The following is a 17639-nucleotide window of genomic DNA, read 5'->3' as shown; positions in this document are numbered from 1 at the left end:
AATTTAAATACAGCCTCAGACCACCATAGTTACCTATTTGAGTAAATCCCACTTCAGCACATTGTGACCACTGACACATAGTGGTTCCTTTATCTGCAGATTCTTAATGCATGAAGAATCACTACTGATAATCAGATCAAGAGTATTACTCCCTCTAATTGCCTCCCGAACATGCTGCTGTAGAGAACAATCATCCAATAAATCCACAAAAGCATTGCTAGTGTGTGAGGGATCAACCCACAAATTCCAGTCAATCTCTGGGAAATTAAAATTCCCCATTATAAGACACTCTGATTTACTAGCCCACTATTTCTCTGCACAACTGCTCATTATACTCATCAGATTCATTAGGCCTATAACACACACCTACTCTCATTTTTCCTTTCCCAGTGCTTTATGTCAAACCAAACAGACTCAACATTGCATTGCCCACCAACATAAATTGGATGCACTTTCTTAGATTTTATGTGTTTCTTAACTAACAGCATAACCCCCTCCTCCTTTCCTGTCCATCCTTTCTGTACACATTGTACTCTTCAAATTCCAATTCTGCACTGCTTATGTCTGTGTGACACCACGTCTCTGATATCCCAACAATATCTGCCTTTGATGTCTTGACTAGCACTTCAAGTTCATTAAATTTATTAACTATACTCCTTGCACTGGTGTACATGCAAGTATATATGCACCTATTTCTACTCTTAGTTACCCTAACACAGCCCATGTATTTACTTGTTCCACTATGAATCCCAACAGTCCTGGAAATCCCCATTGCCTTGCTTTCCAGGCTGCTGCTCAATTGCATTTCAATAGAATTCCAGTTATATTAAAGGAGGCAGCAAAGGAAGTAAGCAAACCCTTAGCCATAATTATGAGAGCTTCCTTGGACTCAGGGGAGGTACCCATAGACTGGAAATGTGCAAATGTGACCCCAATTCACAAAGGAGGATCAAAGGCTGACACAAGTAATTATAGACCTGTGAGCTTAACTTCTGTTCCAGGAAAATTAATGGAGGCACTGGTTAAAGAAGCACTGCAGGATCATTTAGACAAGACTTCAGTTATAGCTCAGACACAGCATGGTTTTGTTAAGGGGAAGTCTTGCCTGACCAACTTGATTGGATACTATGATGCAGTCACAAAAGAACTGGATGCAGGGAATAACTTTGATATTATATACTTGGATCTTAGAAAGGCTTTTGATACTGTTGCACATGGAAGACTGCTACACAAATTGGAGCAGTGTGACATTGGAGGCAAATTGCTGCTATGGATAAAGGGGTGGTTGAGGGGGAGAAGACAGAGAGTGGTAATCAATGGACACTGCTCATCGTGGACTAATGTTATTAGTGGAGTCCCTCAGGGCTCAGTGTTGGGTCCATTATTGTTTTCTGTATTTATAAATGATATTGATGATGGTATATCAAGCTTAATGTCCAAGTTTGCAGATGATACAAAGGTTGGCAGGGTTGTCAAGGACACTACTGACACTATGCTGCTGCAACAGGATCTGGAAAGGTTGAGCAGATGGGCTGAGAGGTGGCAAATGAAGTTTAACATTGACAAATGTAAAGTACTACACATGGGAAACAGCAACCCCAGAGCAACGTATCAACTCTGTGGTACTACACTGACAGTGGTAGAGAATGAAAGGGACTTGGGGGTGATTGTGCAGGCAGATATGAAGTTCTCTGAGCAGTGCAGACGGGCTGCAAGAGTAGCTCATGGAGTATTGTCAATGATATACAGGAATTTTTCCAGCAGGGATAAGGAGGTGATTATTCCATTGTATAAGGCAATGGTCAGGCCACACCTAGAGTACTGTATACAGGTCTGGAGGCCTCATTTCAAGAAGGATGTAGAGCTGCTGGAACGAGTACAGAGAAGGGCAACAAGATTAGTGAATGGAACAAAGGGGTGCTCTTACGAAGAAAGGCTTAAGTTTTGCAAATTACAGTGTCTGGAGACTAGGCACCAGCGAGGTGATCTGATAGAGGTGTATAAAGCCTTGAATGGTTTAAGCATGCTCAATGCTGATGGGATTCTTCCTCTAGCTCAGAAAAATCACCTGAGAGGGCATAAATTCAAATTGAGGAAAGACAGATGTAGGATAGACGTGCGGAAATTTGCCTTTAGCCAGCGGGTGGTTGGTTGGTGGAACAGACTGCCATCCCTTGTGGTGGAGGTTGATAGCCTAAATAAGTTTAAGGCTCAGCTGGACAGATATTTTGAACGAACAGAGGGGTGAAGTGGAAGTGGGTTTTTTTTTTTTTTTTTTTTTGGGCTGATGCTGCATAAGCTTGCTTTCTTGCATCAAATGCCTCTACTAATGCTAATAAGCAGTGCAAGAATCACTTTCAACCTCTGCCAGCAGCTACTATTAATCTATTAGTCCGTGTATCCCCCCCCCCCAAGCTAGCAGTTTTCCGACCCACCTAACTCTGCTTCGATAGCATCAGCAAATATTCTTGCACCCTTTCTATTTAAGTGTATCCCATCCCTGTATAAGCAGTCTCTCCTGTTAACAAGCACAGACCAGGCTGAGAAAAATTCTACCCCTTGAGCCTTGCACAATCTCTCCAGGGCTGAATTGATTGGAAAGACTCTCATCATATACCCCCTCCTATTGTGTCTCGGCAGAACTGCAGACACTTTCAAATTCAACCCTAACACACGGCTTTTTTTCAACACTGACCTGTACTTATCTTGAATTTGTATTTCATTTTTCTTATTAATTATATGTTTGTGTATGTATAAATATTACAATAAACATAAAACTGTTTATGACAAATTTTTCATTATACACCATTTTAATAATCTTAAAAATTAGGAAATCTAAAAAAAATTTGGCCTGCGTGTACCGCACACATATTTGGCCCGCCTTTCATAAAGGTTACCCACCCTTGATTTAGACAATTTTTAGATTTCATACATACAAAAGCACAGATACTTCTCCCCTTTCCCAATTTTTTCTTCCCATTCTTAAACAGTCATCTGTGACAGTATAGTGGTTTCATTATTTGTTTCATTTGGAGAGCTCTAGATTCAATTCCCATCATAAATCAGAGGAATATTTAAAGTTCTGTTCAATTGAGACTGCAGTTAGCTGATTTTAGATGCAGCAAGTAGGGTTTCCCATGTGTTACTTTTTATTGTAGAATACATAGATAATCAAGAATCAAATTTATATTAGTACATACCCAAGAAATCTGCAAATAACTTCATTTTATTTGCAGATTCCTTCAGTATATACTAAAATAAATTTAACCATAATACTTCAAGTGTTTAGTATTATTTTAAAAAAAATAATAAATAATAAATAAAAAAACATGACACCAACTTACCAGTACATGATGGAAAGAATATTGCAACTAACATAGTGAAAGAAGTAGTAATATCCACCAATATTTGATTGTAAGTTTTCTGCCCAAATGAACTAGCTTCCTCACGGTGTTGTGAAAGTGATACATAATCACCGCTCTGTCGAAATCTACTGGGAACATTCACTATAAAATAAATTAAACCACATATAACATAGTACAGCATTATAAAAATTTTGGTCATTTAAATACTTACTTCAAAATTTTATTTCTAAAAAATTTGTTTACTAGGAAGAAAAATCAGCAATATTCCCAAAAGAATTACAAATATATATATTTTACATTGTAATGCATTAAATGCCTGTAAGCTGCCACCCTTATACCTTGGCATGTCCTTGAAACACATGATGTCTTGCTTGCTGTAATTCTATTAGCAAACTGGGTAAACACCATTGCACAATATGTTGCATCAAAGAAGATAAGGATCTCGCTTCACTCCAAAGCCTGGTGGAATCCAGAAGTATACACGGCCTTTCTATTAAAGCAGCAGCTGCAACAGATCTGGAAAAGTACTCAACAGGTTACTAACCGTATATCTTATTCAAGAGCATGAGTGCAATTTAATAGAGTGAAATCAAGAGCAATAACAGCACACATGGGTGCCCAACTTCAAAAAGGGAAAATCCCATATCACTTCAGATCCCATAGCTTTCCTAGTCAGCTGGACCTAGCTCAATAGCTAGATCATATCACCAGATTCAATATGTCCATAGGACAACTAAACCCTTTTTTATGTCCCGACTATGAATTACAACAAGACATCTTACATTCCATCATCATCTCTACACACCAGCTGATAGCAGCGATAAACTCACTTCCAGCATCAGCAACCGCATGGGCCTACAAAGTGCCATAATTCATGGTAAAATATCTCAGGTCAATCTTCAACGGAATTCTCACTACAAGAATTTTTGTCAGACCACATTCCAGAAGTTTGAAACCCCACTCACCTAAGCACTTTTGGCCGATATCTAACCCTTCAATGCTCCTAAAAATCCTGGAAAAAATTATGCTGCCCACTTTAATGAATCAGAATCTTGGGGATAAGCCACCACAGATCCACTATGCCATCCGAGACTGTTCCACAGTGACGAACCTCCTTGCAACCATATGTACTATACTGTCCGCTTTTGAATGGCACGAGGAACTCGCAATCTTGTACCTGGATATCGAAGCTGCCTTTGATGCCATCAACGTGTCAGCACTCCTCCCCTTACTGGAAGCCCACTATCTAATCCAAGGTAATATCCTCTGGTTCACAGCATCACTCCTCCATGATAGGGTATTATCGATGCCCATGGTCAATTGCACATGAAGGCAATCTCAGCTGGTGTTCCAAGGAGGAGTCCTATCTGGCTTATTATTTACAGCCATCATCATGCCTTTAGTCCGTGAAAATGAGAAAATCGTCACATATGCAGGTGATATAAAAATTCTATCCCCTATTGCTTCCAACAATGATCTTGAGTCTACAGCATGTATCAATAACAGTCTCATCAACGTCGCCTCTTACATCAAACAGCATGGACTCTCGGTCAACCCACAAAAAACAAAACTAATAGTGTTTTCTCTTAAACCAACCTGTACAATAATAGCCCCAATACTCGATGGAATTGTAATATCTGCCACTCCTACCCATACGGATTTGGGAATAGTATTTGACCCAAAACTTTGCTTCTATGCCCATGTAGAGAAATTCATATCCAGAGCAGCTGCTCTCCAATGGGCAGCTAAACAACAACTAATTTATGTTAAGGAGCCTCATATACTTAAGAAATTTATCAGAACAGTAATTTATTCTCTACTCCTCTATGCTGCCGAAGTATGGGCATCAGCAGCTACTACAATGAAGAAGCAAATCTTTGCTGCAGAATTATGGCTCCTTAAATGGGCTAACCGGAAAGCTTGTCTCCCAAGACACAACTACAGTCTTGGCTACTTCACTAGGGATGCAGCGATTGCATGATATCATTCAAATAAGACGACTAATAGCTACAGTTAAAATGATCACAGGTCAAATCTCAATGCTGTGCATTTGGGATTCGTGTTACTGGTGAATACCCAAGCCAGAACTTCGGTCAACCCCGATGCTCTGCTTGAGGCATCGGAGACTTCATCTTTCAGAGTGCTTCCTCCCAAACCAAATGCTACCGAAGTACAGCACCTCAATGCTGACTTGCATAAGTTTTGCAGCAGTAAGCCTACAGGAAAGAAGTCCTAACAGTTCGCTCCAATCTTAGAAGCCAATAAGAACAAGTTTGTGTACCCTCCACACCATCTGCCATGCTCTCCTGCACCACAACAAAATTCGTTTGACAGAGAATTGCCATTCATGTATATTAGATATTTTTATTGTAAATACAACTGTACATGATGTGCTTGTAAATATAGTTAATACTGCATAATGTGAGGAATTGTAATAGCATGTTACACTTTTTAGTTTGTAATTTTTATGCCTTTATGCACATAACTAATCATCAACTGTAATGTGAGCCCCTGGCCTTTGGCCGTGATTGGACACAATTGCAACTTCATTTACGTGTATGTTCTTTGTATTAATTTAGTTGCAATAAAGTCTCTCTCTCTCTCTCTCTCTCTCTCTCTCTCTCTAAAGTTAGGAGGAATATGTAGAAAATGCAACAACTGAAAATTTAACAAGAAAAAAAAAAAATTAAGATAGCATCAGCATTTCATTGCTCATAATTACAGCTCACAGTCTACATCTAATGCCAACAATAAATTAATAGTATTACAGATATGAATACTTTGAATTTTTCTATATTCAAATAGGTTTAAATATAGGACTTAAGCTTACAAGATTAACAATTATTGTTATATAAAGGGTAGTCCACCATCATACACAGTAAAATAACAGTCACTCATCCATATCAGTTAGTTTATGGCAATTGTATCACAATATTTCCCATTTAAATGTGTATTTCAGTGGCTGCCTTATAAAAATTTTTCTCGTTCCCCATTTTTCATATCACTGGATTATTATTTGTGGGGGTAATTGAAAGGCAAACCATATAAAAGTAATCCCTACACTTTGGAGGAACTGGAAGCTGATACACAGAATGAAACTGCAAACACAGACATTTAAACATCGCAAAAGATGTCACTGAATATGATGAAAACAGTTCATACATAAGTAAGACGGATATTCCTAACATATATACTTTTTTATAATTACTTATTATTATTAAAGTTATTTTAATCACTTAATTGCATAACTGATAGTAAAAAAATTAATAAATTTTATTTACTGATATTTGGGTTGCATCAATTTTGAATCACTTTGTATAAGTTCTTGAATTCTGTCAATTGCAACAGCTGGAAACTATGCACCTATAATGAGATCTGATTGGAATGCTTCAGGCTTTAAATGTACTGGGTAAACTAAATATTGATGGCATCCTTACTCTTTCTTGGACCACACCACATACACACACAAAACAGGGATATAAATTTCAATCGGAAAAGGATGGATGCAGCATAGATGTACAAAAATTTGCTTTCAGCCAGCCAGAGAATAATTGACTGTTGGAACAAATTTCTTCTAGTGTTGTAGAGGTGTATAGCATGAATAAATTTAAAGAAAGATTAGACAAATTATTACAAGGGAGACCTGACATAGCTGAGTGGTTAGGAATGTGAGTGCAGTAGTACACACTCTTTGAGTGAACCGGGGTTCAAGCCCATGACTGCTAAATACGATTAACATTTGTATTGATTGATTTATTGTAAACTCCACTGACCTGGTGGTCGTGGCAGAGTATAAACAAGAATAAATAACATGGGTAGTTTTTTTTTTTTTTTAGTTGATACAGTATAACTTTATCACTACTAATAATATCACAGAGAACAGAAATTTGTATCTAAGTGTATATGCTAATGCAATTTATATAATGTTATTTTCTGTGTCATTCTGTGCATTCTTATATATCAAAATCATTCTTCATTAATATGTTATTATTATTCTCTTTATTGTTTTAGTTGTATACAACAACTATAAATGGAGAACTAAGCAAACTACATTTACTTTTGTAATTTTAAGTTTTGTAATGAAGTATGGCAACAAGAGGCTGCACAAAACGCTTGACCTGTTTTGCTATATTTGTTTATTTGAGAGAAATCTATCTCATATCTGCTTTGTTTTAAAAAAAGTTTAGGGAAAGCATTACAGAATTTGTTTAAAAAAGTGTACTGTGCATAATTTATGATAAAACTTACGAAGTGAGATAAACCATGAGCTCTGAAAAATATGCCACACTTGTGTTGAACAGCTGAGAAAATGGAATCAGGATAAGGAAAAGTCTGCCTTTTGCTATTCGTGTGATATGATGTAAATTGGAAAGCCAAAGAGATGATTGCTATGAGAGAAAATCAAATGAAAACAAAATCTCAATTATGTAATTTCAAATTATGCATGGCATGCCATTAATTTAGGTAGTGACACCATAGGGCACAATGGATTCTGAATGCACAGAAAGTGATGCATAGAAGGAGATAAAATATAGCATTTTCAGTGACAGGTGTTTCCAAGCTAACAAAACACAGTGTTGTTTAGTTTCTTACACCAGAAGGAATCTCTCCAGCAAAAATCTACTAACATATGATGAACTGGCATTTGATGGATTTGAATTACTGGTTAAGTCATCAAATATGGACATTGTAGGGATATCAGAGAAGTGGTATCACTCAGAGATAAGGGAAGCAAAATTTGAATAAGAGGAGTATAATGGGCACAGAAAGGAGACAGTACAGGAGGAGTGGAGTTATGCACTTGGTTAAAAAGCATATTAAATCTAAGGCATTGCATACATTTAACATGGGTGACTAGTGCAATGTTGAGTCAGTTTGGTGTAACATAAGCACTGGGAAAGACCTAATGACTGTGATGAGTACAATGAACAACTATACAGATAAACAGAGAGTGCCAGTAAATTAGAGTGTCTTATAAATGGGGGTTTTTAACTTTCCAGATATTGATTGAAATTTGTGGATTGGTCACACACACTAGCAAGACTTTTGAGAATTTATTGGATGACTGGTTTCTACAGAAGTATGTTAAAGAGCCAACAAGAGAAAGCAATACTCTTGATCTGATTATCAGTAGCAATTCTTCATGCATTAATAATCTGCAGATAAAAGAACCACTAGGTAATAGTGACCACAGTGTATTGATTTGGGATTTACTTGGTGTAATTACAAGATGTAATTACGACAAAAAGGTAAAGGAAAGGGCTTTCACTTTTCTAAAGGTGACTACAGTGGTCATAAATTCAAATTGAGGAAGAATCATTGCAGGATAGATATATGGAAGGTTGCCTTCAGCCAGCAGGAGGTTGATTGCTGGAACAAACTTCCATCTGTTGTTGTGGAAGTGGATAGCTTGAATAAGTTCAGGGAAGAACTAGATAAACTAGATACTGGAGGGGATGGACAGGTGATGTGTTAAGTGTTGTTTTTTTTTTTTTTTTTGGCTGATCTGTATAAGCTTGCTTTGTTGTATCATCTGTGACTAGTAATACTAAAATGGAAAAGGCATATGTTGAAAACTGTATATCATGTCTATGAGTGTGAAAATGGTAAATCATTACTATAAAGGAAGAAAAACTCTGCATGCCCATCTGACAGTTTCCACAAAAGAAAATGGCAAACAATGCCATTAAGGCAAATCAACACAAAATGGTTGATGTTGTGGCCAAGGATCTGGATATCAGTAATTTGTTTGCATGAATGAGTTTCCAAGCATTTCAATAATGAATGGAAATGTTTTTGTATGTGATTTTGTCTTCAACACCTAATGTGATATGAAGATGAAAAGACACCTTGGATAACTAATTATATTATTAAGGTTGTCTTGCATAAGGATTCTATCTATCTCTGAACTGAAGAGGCAATTCTACTTTAGATTGTAGATGTGTTATTTTAACTGTTTATTGTTAGTTGAAATGTTGAAAAGAGGATGGATATGAGCTTTCTTTTTCTGGGAAGTTAGTAACTCAACTCTTCTTACTAAATGTCTCCTCTTTAATGATGGTGTTTTAGCCTTCTTAAATTAATATTCATTTGAAAAAATATTTTTTGATGCTTATTCAGAATTAACTTTCTTGTGATCTATATTTATTTATTTATTATTATTGATTACTTTTTAATTTTTGTTTATTTTTATTATTATTTATTATTATACTTTCAAGACTATCATAGAATATGATTTTTTTTAATAAATCATAATATATGATTTTACAATTTGTAACCTAAATGAGAGTTACAGAATTAATTTCTAATGTTTAAAAGAATCGTACATAACATAATAATCATGTTCATATTAATCTTAAATGTAAATGCTTGTTAAAGATTTAATTTTGACTTTCAAGCTTGTAATATAAAAACTTACCAAAGAAAGTTTCACTTGACAAGCCAGGGATTGCAGGAACCAATTTGGCATCATTTTTTTCAAAGTAGGGATCACATGTATAATTAATCTCTCTTTCTTCAGTAGTATTTTTTATAGGAGTACAATAAATATGGAACAGAGATGTTGTATCATTCTTATCCTTTGTACAATGCTTATAATCTTTATTAGAGAGAAGTCTATCTCCTAGAATACACATCCTGATTAAAGAAAACATTTCAAATTAGATATTTTTAGTACATATAATCTAACCTAATCTAATCAAAATTAACCTTTTTAATGAGATTGATAAACTGTAGTGAACTATTTTTGACTACCAAACTATTCAGAAATGAACTGAAAATTCTTACAGATAGTTTTAAAAATGCACTAAGTATACTTTGCTCCACACACACAATGTGGGTGAAGCAAAGAGAACTAATGATTTTGTAGCATTTATGGATGTGAAAACTATTGAAAATAAAATAAAAAATATATTTTTATTTTCCTTAAAAATATATTCCTTAAAATAAATATTCAAGCAAAACTTTTACATCCATAGATCTAGTTTTGCAATTATGATTGTAATAAATAAATTTAAAAAAAAATGGCATAAATGTTAAAAATCAAAACTGATGTAATAATACATCACTATGTATTTTACATAATACATTATGTAGAATTTTAAGGAATACAGCATATGGAAAGCACTTAAGAAAGTAATAAAGCTTGCTGAAACCATTTGGTTCCTGTGCAGACTCCACTTTTGGAGGGTGTGAAATCTGTAAAATAAGATTTGCTAAAATCTAATGAACATAATGATAATAAAAACAGAATCTCATCCACTAGAATTCCACATCCTTGAAATCAAAAGACCCCAAGGAATGAAAAAAAAAAAACAAAGTATATAGCATTTTAGTAACACACCTAATCCTTGCTATAAGCTTAGGTTTGGGAATTATGGACCATACAATCTCAATCACGGAGTACTTACTAAGTCAAGAACTGAATGACCAAAAATAGAGAAAGTTTTGTTTGTCAACAACTAAATACCTTAAGACAGCACCCTCTTGATGGAAAACTCAATCAGATGAAACATCTCTTGGACAGAACTATTATAAAAAAAATAATAATAAATAAATAAAAAATCCTGAAACAGAATTGCAGGATTGTGAGAACTGGATATTAACCAGAGTAGATAAAAAACTGAAACAGAATACTTACTACGTATATTTACTTACTCTAGTTTGAAACTCAAACTTACAATTATAGAATAATTATTTACTCTTAAGATACTTAAGAGAGGGCACTGACTCTCTTTAAAAATTACAGCTGTGAATTACAGGCTCCAAAAAAGCGGTGTTTGCCATTTAATTTACCTAATTGTTATTTTATATTGTACTTTATGCGTAGTTTTATAGTTCTAGTTACGCTGGTTATTTTTATTTTTAATTTAGATAAAGAGTTTTTGTAGATTACTACTTAATATACATAAAACCGTTGTTTTGTTCGAATCTTGCAGCCATTGTTTTTGTATAGAGTGGTAGGGAATTCAAATTTTTAATTGTGGTAGCAAGGTAGCCCTAACGTTAGAGCTAGGTAGATATATAACATAAAATTATATAGCGTAATACGCATCACTGCATTTAGGATTCTATTAGATAGTGTAGTATTCACAATTAATTAATTAAATTAATTGATCTGATTAATTTAAAATATCATACCCCAAACTAGAGCAACAAAGCAACGGCCACAAAGTGGCAGGAGTGCTGTGACTCAGGGGAGAACTGAGGGGAGGCAATTCTCCAACGCATCACAGCCTAAAAAAATGTGCAACTTGTGAAATGTTTGCCAAACTCTCTGGAACAGAACATGATTTAGCCAAGGAGGATGTCTTTGTCTGTGCCAGTGCAGAGACTGTCTAGAAATTAGGCGTCAACTCAGTGTTCTAATGGGCATTTATGTAGGGTAGATGCCCTCAAAGAAATTAATATGAGGGGCCTGTCAAGCTCTCAGCTGCCCAACTCAATGCCAGAGCTCACTCCTGTGCATCAGGCAACACAGTGGCAATCTCCAAGGCAGAATGCACTGGTCCCACAGGAGTTAGTTATTGTTGGTGACTCTATTGTCAGTGAGATTGGTAATATATTGTGTAAAAAGGATAGATGGAATAGGACCAGGGTATGTCTGCAAGGTGCAAAAGTTGATGATGTTGTAAAGCATATATCATCTTTTAAGGGTACAAAAAAGGTGATATTGTTGTACTCGTTGGCACTAATGACATTAAGAGTAGGAGATCTGCAGATTTGCTTAACAAGTACAGGTCAATGTTGCAAAAAAGTTGAGTTAGGGTTAAATTTGAAAGTGTCTGCAATTCTGCCCAGACACGATAGGAGGGAGTACATGATGAGAGCCTTGTCAATCAATTCGGCCCTGGAGGGAATGTGCAAGGCTCAAGGGGTAGAATTTTTTTCAGCGTGGTCTATGCTTATTAACAGGAGAGACTGCTTCCTCAGGGATGGGATACACTTAAATAGAAAGGGTGCAAGAATATTTGCTGATGCTATCGAGGCAGTGTTAGATGAGTAGGAAACTGCTAGCTTGAGGAGATTCACAGACTAAAATGTTAAAAGTATCTGCAGGCAGAGGTGAAAGTGATTCTTCCACTACTTCTATTAGAATTTTGATTTTTTTTTTTTTTTTTTTTTTTTTTTTTTTTTAAGAAGCATTAGCAATTAAGGCCATATTGCTCCGGGGATATGTGGTGATCATTCCCTGACCTTTCCGCATCCTCCGTATTTGGTGGTCACGGGTTCGAACCTCGGTCTAATCAAGAAGCTTGTGCTACAAACTGCTGCTCCTGCCCACCTGGCTACTGAGGCGCCTTCTATTAGAATAAGCAGCGACCTGGAGTGAGGGGTTTCAGGGACTGATGGCAGTCATTGTGAAACAGGTGAGTATATGGGATGTGTTAGGGTAACTAAGAATAAGAATACGTGCATGTATACTTGCATGTATACCAATTCAACAAGTATAGTAATTAAATTTGATGAATTTGAATTGTTGGTCAAGACATCAAAGGCAGATATTGTTGGGATATCAGAGACGTGGTGTCACACAGATATTAGGAATGCAGAATTGGAATTTGGGGAGTACAATGTTACAGAAAAGATAGACAGGATAGGAAGGGAGGAGGTGTTATGCTGTTAATTAAGAAAAACAAAATCAAAAGAAGTGCATCCAGTTGATACATATGAAAAGTGCACTGTTGAGTCAGTCTGGTGTGACATAAGCACTGCGAAAGCAAAAATAACAGTAGGAGTGTGTTATAGGTCTAATGACTCGAATGAGTATAATGAACAATTGTACAGAGAAATAGAGTGGGCTAGTAAATCAGAATGTCTTATAATGGGGGATTTTAACTTCTCAGATATTGACTGGAACTTGTGGGTTGGTCACTCACAAACTAGTAAGACTTTTGCGGATTTATTGGATGATTGTTTTCTGCAGCAGCATGTTTGAGAGGCAACCAGAGAGGGTAATACTCTTGATCTGGTAATCAGCAGTGATCATTCGTGTATTAAGCATTTGCAGATAAAGAAACCACTAGGTGGCAATGATCAGTGTACTGATGTGGGATTTACTTAAAGATATAATTACCATCAGGAGTAAAGGAAAGGGTTTTTGCTTCCGTAAAGATGAGTACAGCGGTCTCAGACAGTTTTTAAATTCTGTACAGTGGGATCAACTGATGATGTTATCAACAGCAAAGTCTAAGTGGGAAGCATTCAAGGAAGAGTTAATCGTGGAAGCTACTAAACGTTTCATACCTATTAAGAAATATTGTTCAAGGTTTAGGCCTAAATAGTTATCAAATGAACTAATGAGACTCGTGACAGAGAATAAAAATGCATGTGATGCATATAAATAATCAGGTGACACAGAAGCCTATGGCAGATATAAGCTAGTCTGTAATCAAGTCACAAAGGAGGTTAGGCAGGTGAAGGCAGATTATGAGAAATCTTTGGCAAAGGATGCTAAGAAAAACAGCAAGGATTTCTTTACTTATATAAAGTATAAAAGGAAGGGGATGAATCTCATTGGTCCACTTGATATCAATGGTTCGACTGTTGATGATCCTGCTCAGATAGCAAACAAACTGAATGAGTATTTTGCATCTACGTTCACACATGAGGAGTTACTAAGGTTTGAAAATGCCAGAAGGTTATAAACTTGTAGCAGGGTGCTTAATGATTTTGCAATAACTGAGAGCAAAGTGGAGGAGAAATTGTTGAAATTAAACATAAGAAAGGCACCTGGGGTGGATGGGATCGATCCATTTATACAGGGTGTCTCAAAAATATAGGCACAAACGTTTAGGGGAGGTAGGTAACATCTAAAGGAATGTGAATAGCATAGGAACCCATAACCGGAAACGTCACGGGAGAGTAGTAGCAGAGGCACAAGAAGCAGAAATTACACAAGACAGTAATTAGTGGCAAACATTTATTCGACATAATATTAACAATGGAGTACGAGATGGATGCATATCATGATGTTACAATAGATGTTGGAAGTTTCCACAATGAGATGAGATGCATGCGTGACACCGACGTAGCATGGATTGGCGGACACGGTTGAACACACCTGGAGTTTCTTTGACAGTAGCAGCAGCGCAGATGAGCGTCGTCACGAGATCCATTTCCATCTCCACAGGCGATTCATACACGATAGATTTGAGGGCCACCTGCAGAAAGAAATCAAGGCTCGATAAATCAGGTGAGTGTGGGGGCCAGGCAACGGGTCCACCACGGCCAATCCATCGATGCCTAAAACGCCTGTTCAAATGGTCACGAACACACCTTCCATAATGGGCAGGCACCCCGTCACGTTGAAACCAAATGTTGCATCTCACATTTGCTGAACATCATCAAGTAACCCTGGTAGAACTTGTTCAAGAAAGATCCGATATTTAGCGGAGTTCATGCGGGATGGTAATAGGTATGGGCCGGCTAAGCAGTCACCAACCATACCTGATACACATTTATTGCGAAGCGATGTTGTGCCGCATGGGGGCGCACACCATGTGGGTTGTCGTGAGCTCACACATGAGCATTGTGCTGATTGAATAAGCCTTCCCGAGTGAAATAAGCCTCATCCGTGAACAAAACATAGGCTGGAAAATTCAAGTCTTGTTAAACACTTTCTTGGAGAAACCGCTGCGCAAAAGCCACACATGCAGGATGATCTTGGGGGAGCAGTAACTGAACCCTTTGGAGATGAAAGGGGTGTAAGGAATCCTCGTGCCAGACACGCTGTACACTGCAATGAGACACTCCTAAGGCAGAGGCAACGGCACGTGTGCTGGTGGTAGGATTATTCTGGACAGCATTCAACACACTTTCTTCCATGGCGGGAGTTCGTGTCGAACGTGGTCTGCCCGCACTACTCCTGTTACCTTTAAATGACCCATAATCGCACAAATTTTGATGCACACGTGCAAACAAACGGTGGTCCAGTACATGTCTGTCTTGGAAGCATAACAATAAATTCGTTGAGCGGCTCGTCCATTGCCCTCTGCTAATCCATACACTAGAGGCATGTCTGCCAGCTCACAGTTCGTATATCGATGCATGCTCTTCATGCAGTGACTACTGCTTGAATGAGTAAACCAGAAATTTTCCCTCTCGCGAACTGATGAACAGCGCCGTCAACTGACTTACGGTGACGTTTCCAGTTATGGGTTCCTATGTGATTCACATTCCTTTAGATGTTACCTACCTCCCCTAAACGTTTGTACCAATATTTTTGAGACACCATGTATTAAAGGAAGCAGCAAAGGAAGTAAGCAAACCCTTAGCCATAATTATGAGAGCATCCTTGGACTCAGGGGAGGTCCCCATGGACTGGAGATGTGCAAATGTATCCCCAATTCACAAAGGGGGATCGAAGGGTGGCACGAGTAATTACAGACCAGTTAGTTTAACTTCTGTTCCGGGTAAAATAATGGAGTCACTAGTTAAAGATGCATTGCAGGATCATCTAGACAAGACTGCAGCAATAATTCAGACACAGCATGGGTTTGTTAAATAAATAAAGACCTGACAAATTTGATAGGATGTTATGATGTGGTTTCAAAGAAATGATGCAAAAAATAATTTTGATATCATATACTTGGATTTCAGGAAAGCTTTTGACACTGTTGCGCCTAGAAGACTACTGTACAAATTGGAGCAGAATGGTATTAAGGGTAAGTTGCTACAATGGATAAAAGGATGGTTGAGTGGCAGAAGAGGGTGGTAATCAATGGGTGCTGCTCTTCGTGGACTAATGTTATTAGTGGAGTCCCACAGGGTTCAGTTTTGGGTCCACTGTTGTTTTGTATATTTATCAATGATATTGATGAAGGTATATAAGGCTTAGTGTCGAAGTTTGCAGATGATACAAAGGTTGGCACGGTTGTTAATGACAGTAATGGGAGTGTGATACTGCAACAGGATCTAGAAAATTTGGGCAGATGGGCTGAGAAGTTGCAACTGAAGTTTAACCTTGACAAATGCAAAGTACTGCATATGGGTAGAAGTAACCCCAGAGAAACGTACCAACTATGTGGTGGTACACTTAAGGTGGTAGAAAATGAAAGAGACCTGGGTGAAGTTGTGCAGTCAGACATGAAGTTTTCTGAGCAATGCAGACAGGCTGCCAGAGCAGGTCATGGAGTTTTGTCAATGATATATAGGAATTTTTCTAGCAGGGAAAAGGTTTGTTATTTGTTATTTGGTTTTTAAGAGCATTAGCAACTAAGGCCATATTGCTCCGGGATATGCGGTGGTCATTCCCTGACCTTTCCGCATCTTCCGTATCTGGTGGTGCAGGGAAAAGGAAGTGATTGTCCCTCTGTATAAGGCAATGGTCAGGCCATGCCTTGAGTACTGCATGCAGGTCTGGAGGCCTCATTTTAGGAAGTACGTAGATTTGCTTGAGCGTGTACAGAGAAGGGCAACAAGATTGGTGAGGGGAATGAAGGGATCTTCTTACCAAGAGAGGCTTAAGTTCTGCAAATTGCAATGGCTGGAGACTAGGCACCTGTGCAGTGATCTGATTGAGGTGTATAAGGCCTTGAATGGGTTGAGCACGGTGAATTCTGAAGGGATTCTTCCACTTGTTCAGATTATGAACCTAAGGGGGCATAAATTCAAATTAAGGAAAGACAGATGTAGAATAGATGTGTGGAAATTTGCCTTTAGCCAGTGGGTGGTTATTTGCTGGAACAAACTTCCATCTATCATTGTGGAAGTTGATAGGTTAAATAAATTTAAGGAGGAACTGGACAAACATTTAGAGGGAATGGTTGTGTGAATTTTTTTTTTTTTTTTGGCTGATGCTGCATAAGGTCATATACTTGCTTTCTTGCATCACATGCCACTACTACTTACTCTAATTTCAAATTTCATTCCTGGAATGAAATTTGAAACTAGGGAACTAAGCTCTAACCAAAAAGAAAACCAAAAAGGCCCTTGTTGAGGTCAGGAGGGATATAAATGTACAGTATAATGTCCTTGCTGATGCCGAACAGAACAGGAAAATGAGATTGAAGAAGTCAACCAAGATGGAATGTCTCTATATGCTGATAGAGTTTAACAACTAAATGTTGTTTAAGTAAATAAAGTCTGCCTCTATATAAAGTACAAAAGTATAAAGAGTAACTGGAAGAAATATTTGATGTGAAAACCTCCAAAATACACTTTAGTACTTTATTCCTCATATTGGGTTAATGTAAGAAGTGGGATTCCCCAAGGATCAGTCTTGAGATCACCATTGTTTTTGATTTTCATAAATGACATGGATGAAGGGATCGA

General features: G+C 37.4%; 1 protein-coding gene across 1 annotated transcript in view; it reads right to left on the bottom strand.

Moving 5' to 3' along the window:
- LOC150082531 (solute carrier family 12 member 4-like) overlaps positions 1 to 17639 on the bottom strand; it is a 208503-nt gene that overhangs the window by 110177 nt on the left and 80687 nt on the right. Inside the window, exons 8-9 of the mRNA XM_090378670.1 lie at positions 9784 to 10001; positions 3345 to 3506 (exon numbers count right to left, since the gene is read on the bottom strand). Coding sequence (XP_090234796.1) covers positions 3345 to 3506; positions 9784 to 10001 — 380 coding nt within the window. The remainder of the gene's footprint in view (positions 1 to 3344; positions 3507 to 9783; positions 10002 to 17639) is intronic.

This window comes from Mastigoproctus giganteus, chromosome 7 (genome assembly GCF_048544385.1).
Source record: "Mastigoproctus giganteus isolate SK-2022 chromosome 7, ASM4854438v1, whole genome shotgun sequence".
Taxonomy (NCBI): domain Eukaryota; kingdom Metazoa; phylum Arthropoda; class Arachnida; order Uropygi; family Thelyphonidae; genus Mastigoproctus; species Mastigoproctus giganteus.
The sequence above is the reverse complement of the archived record's forward strand: the minus strand, read 5'-3'. Positions and strand labels throughout refer to the sequence as shown.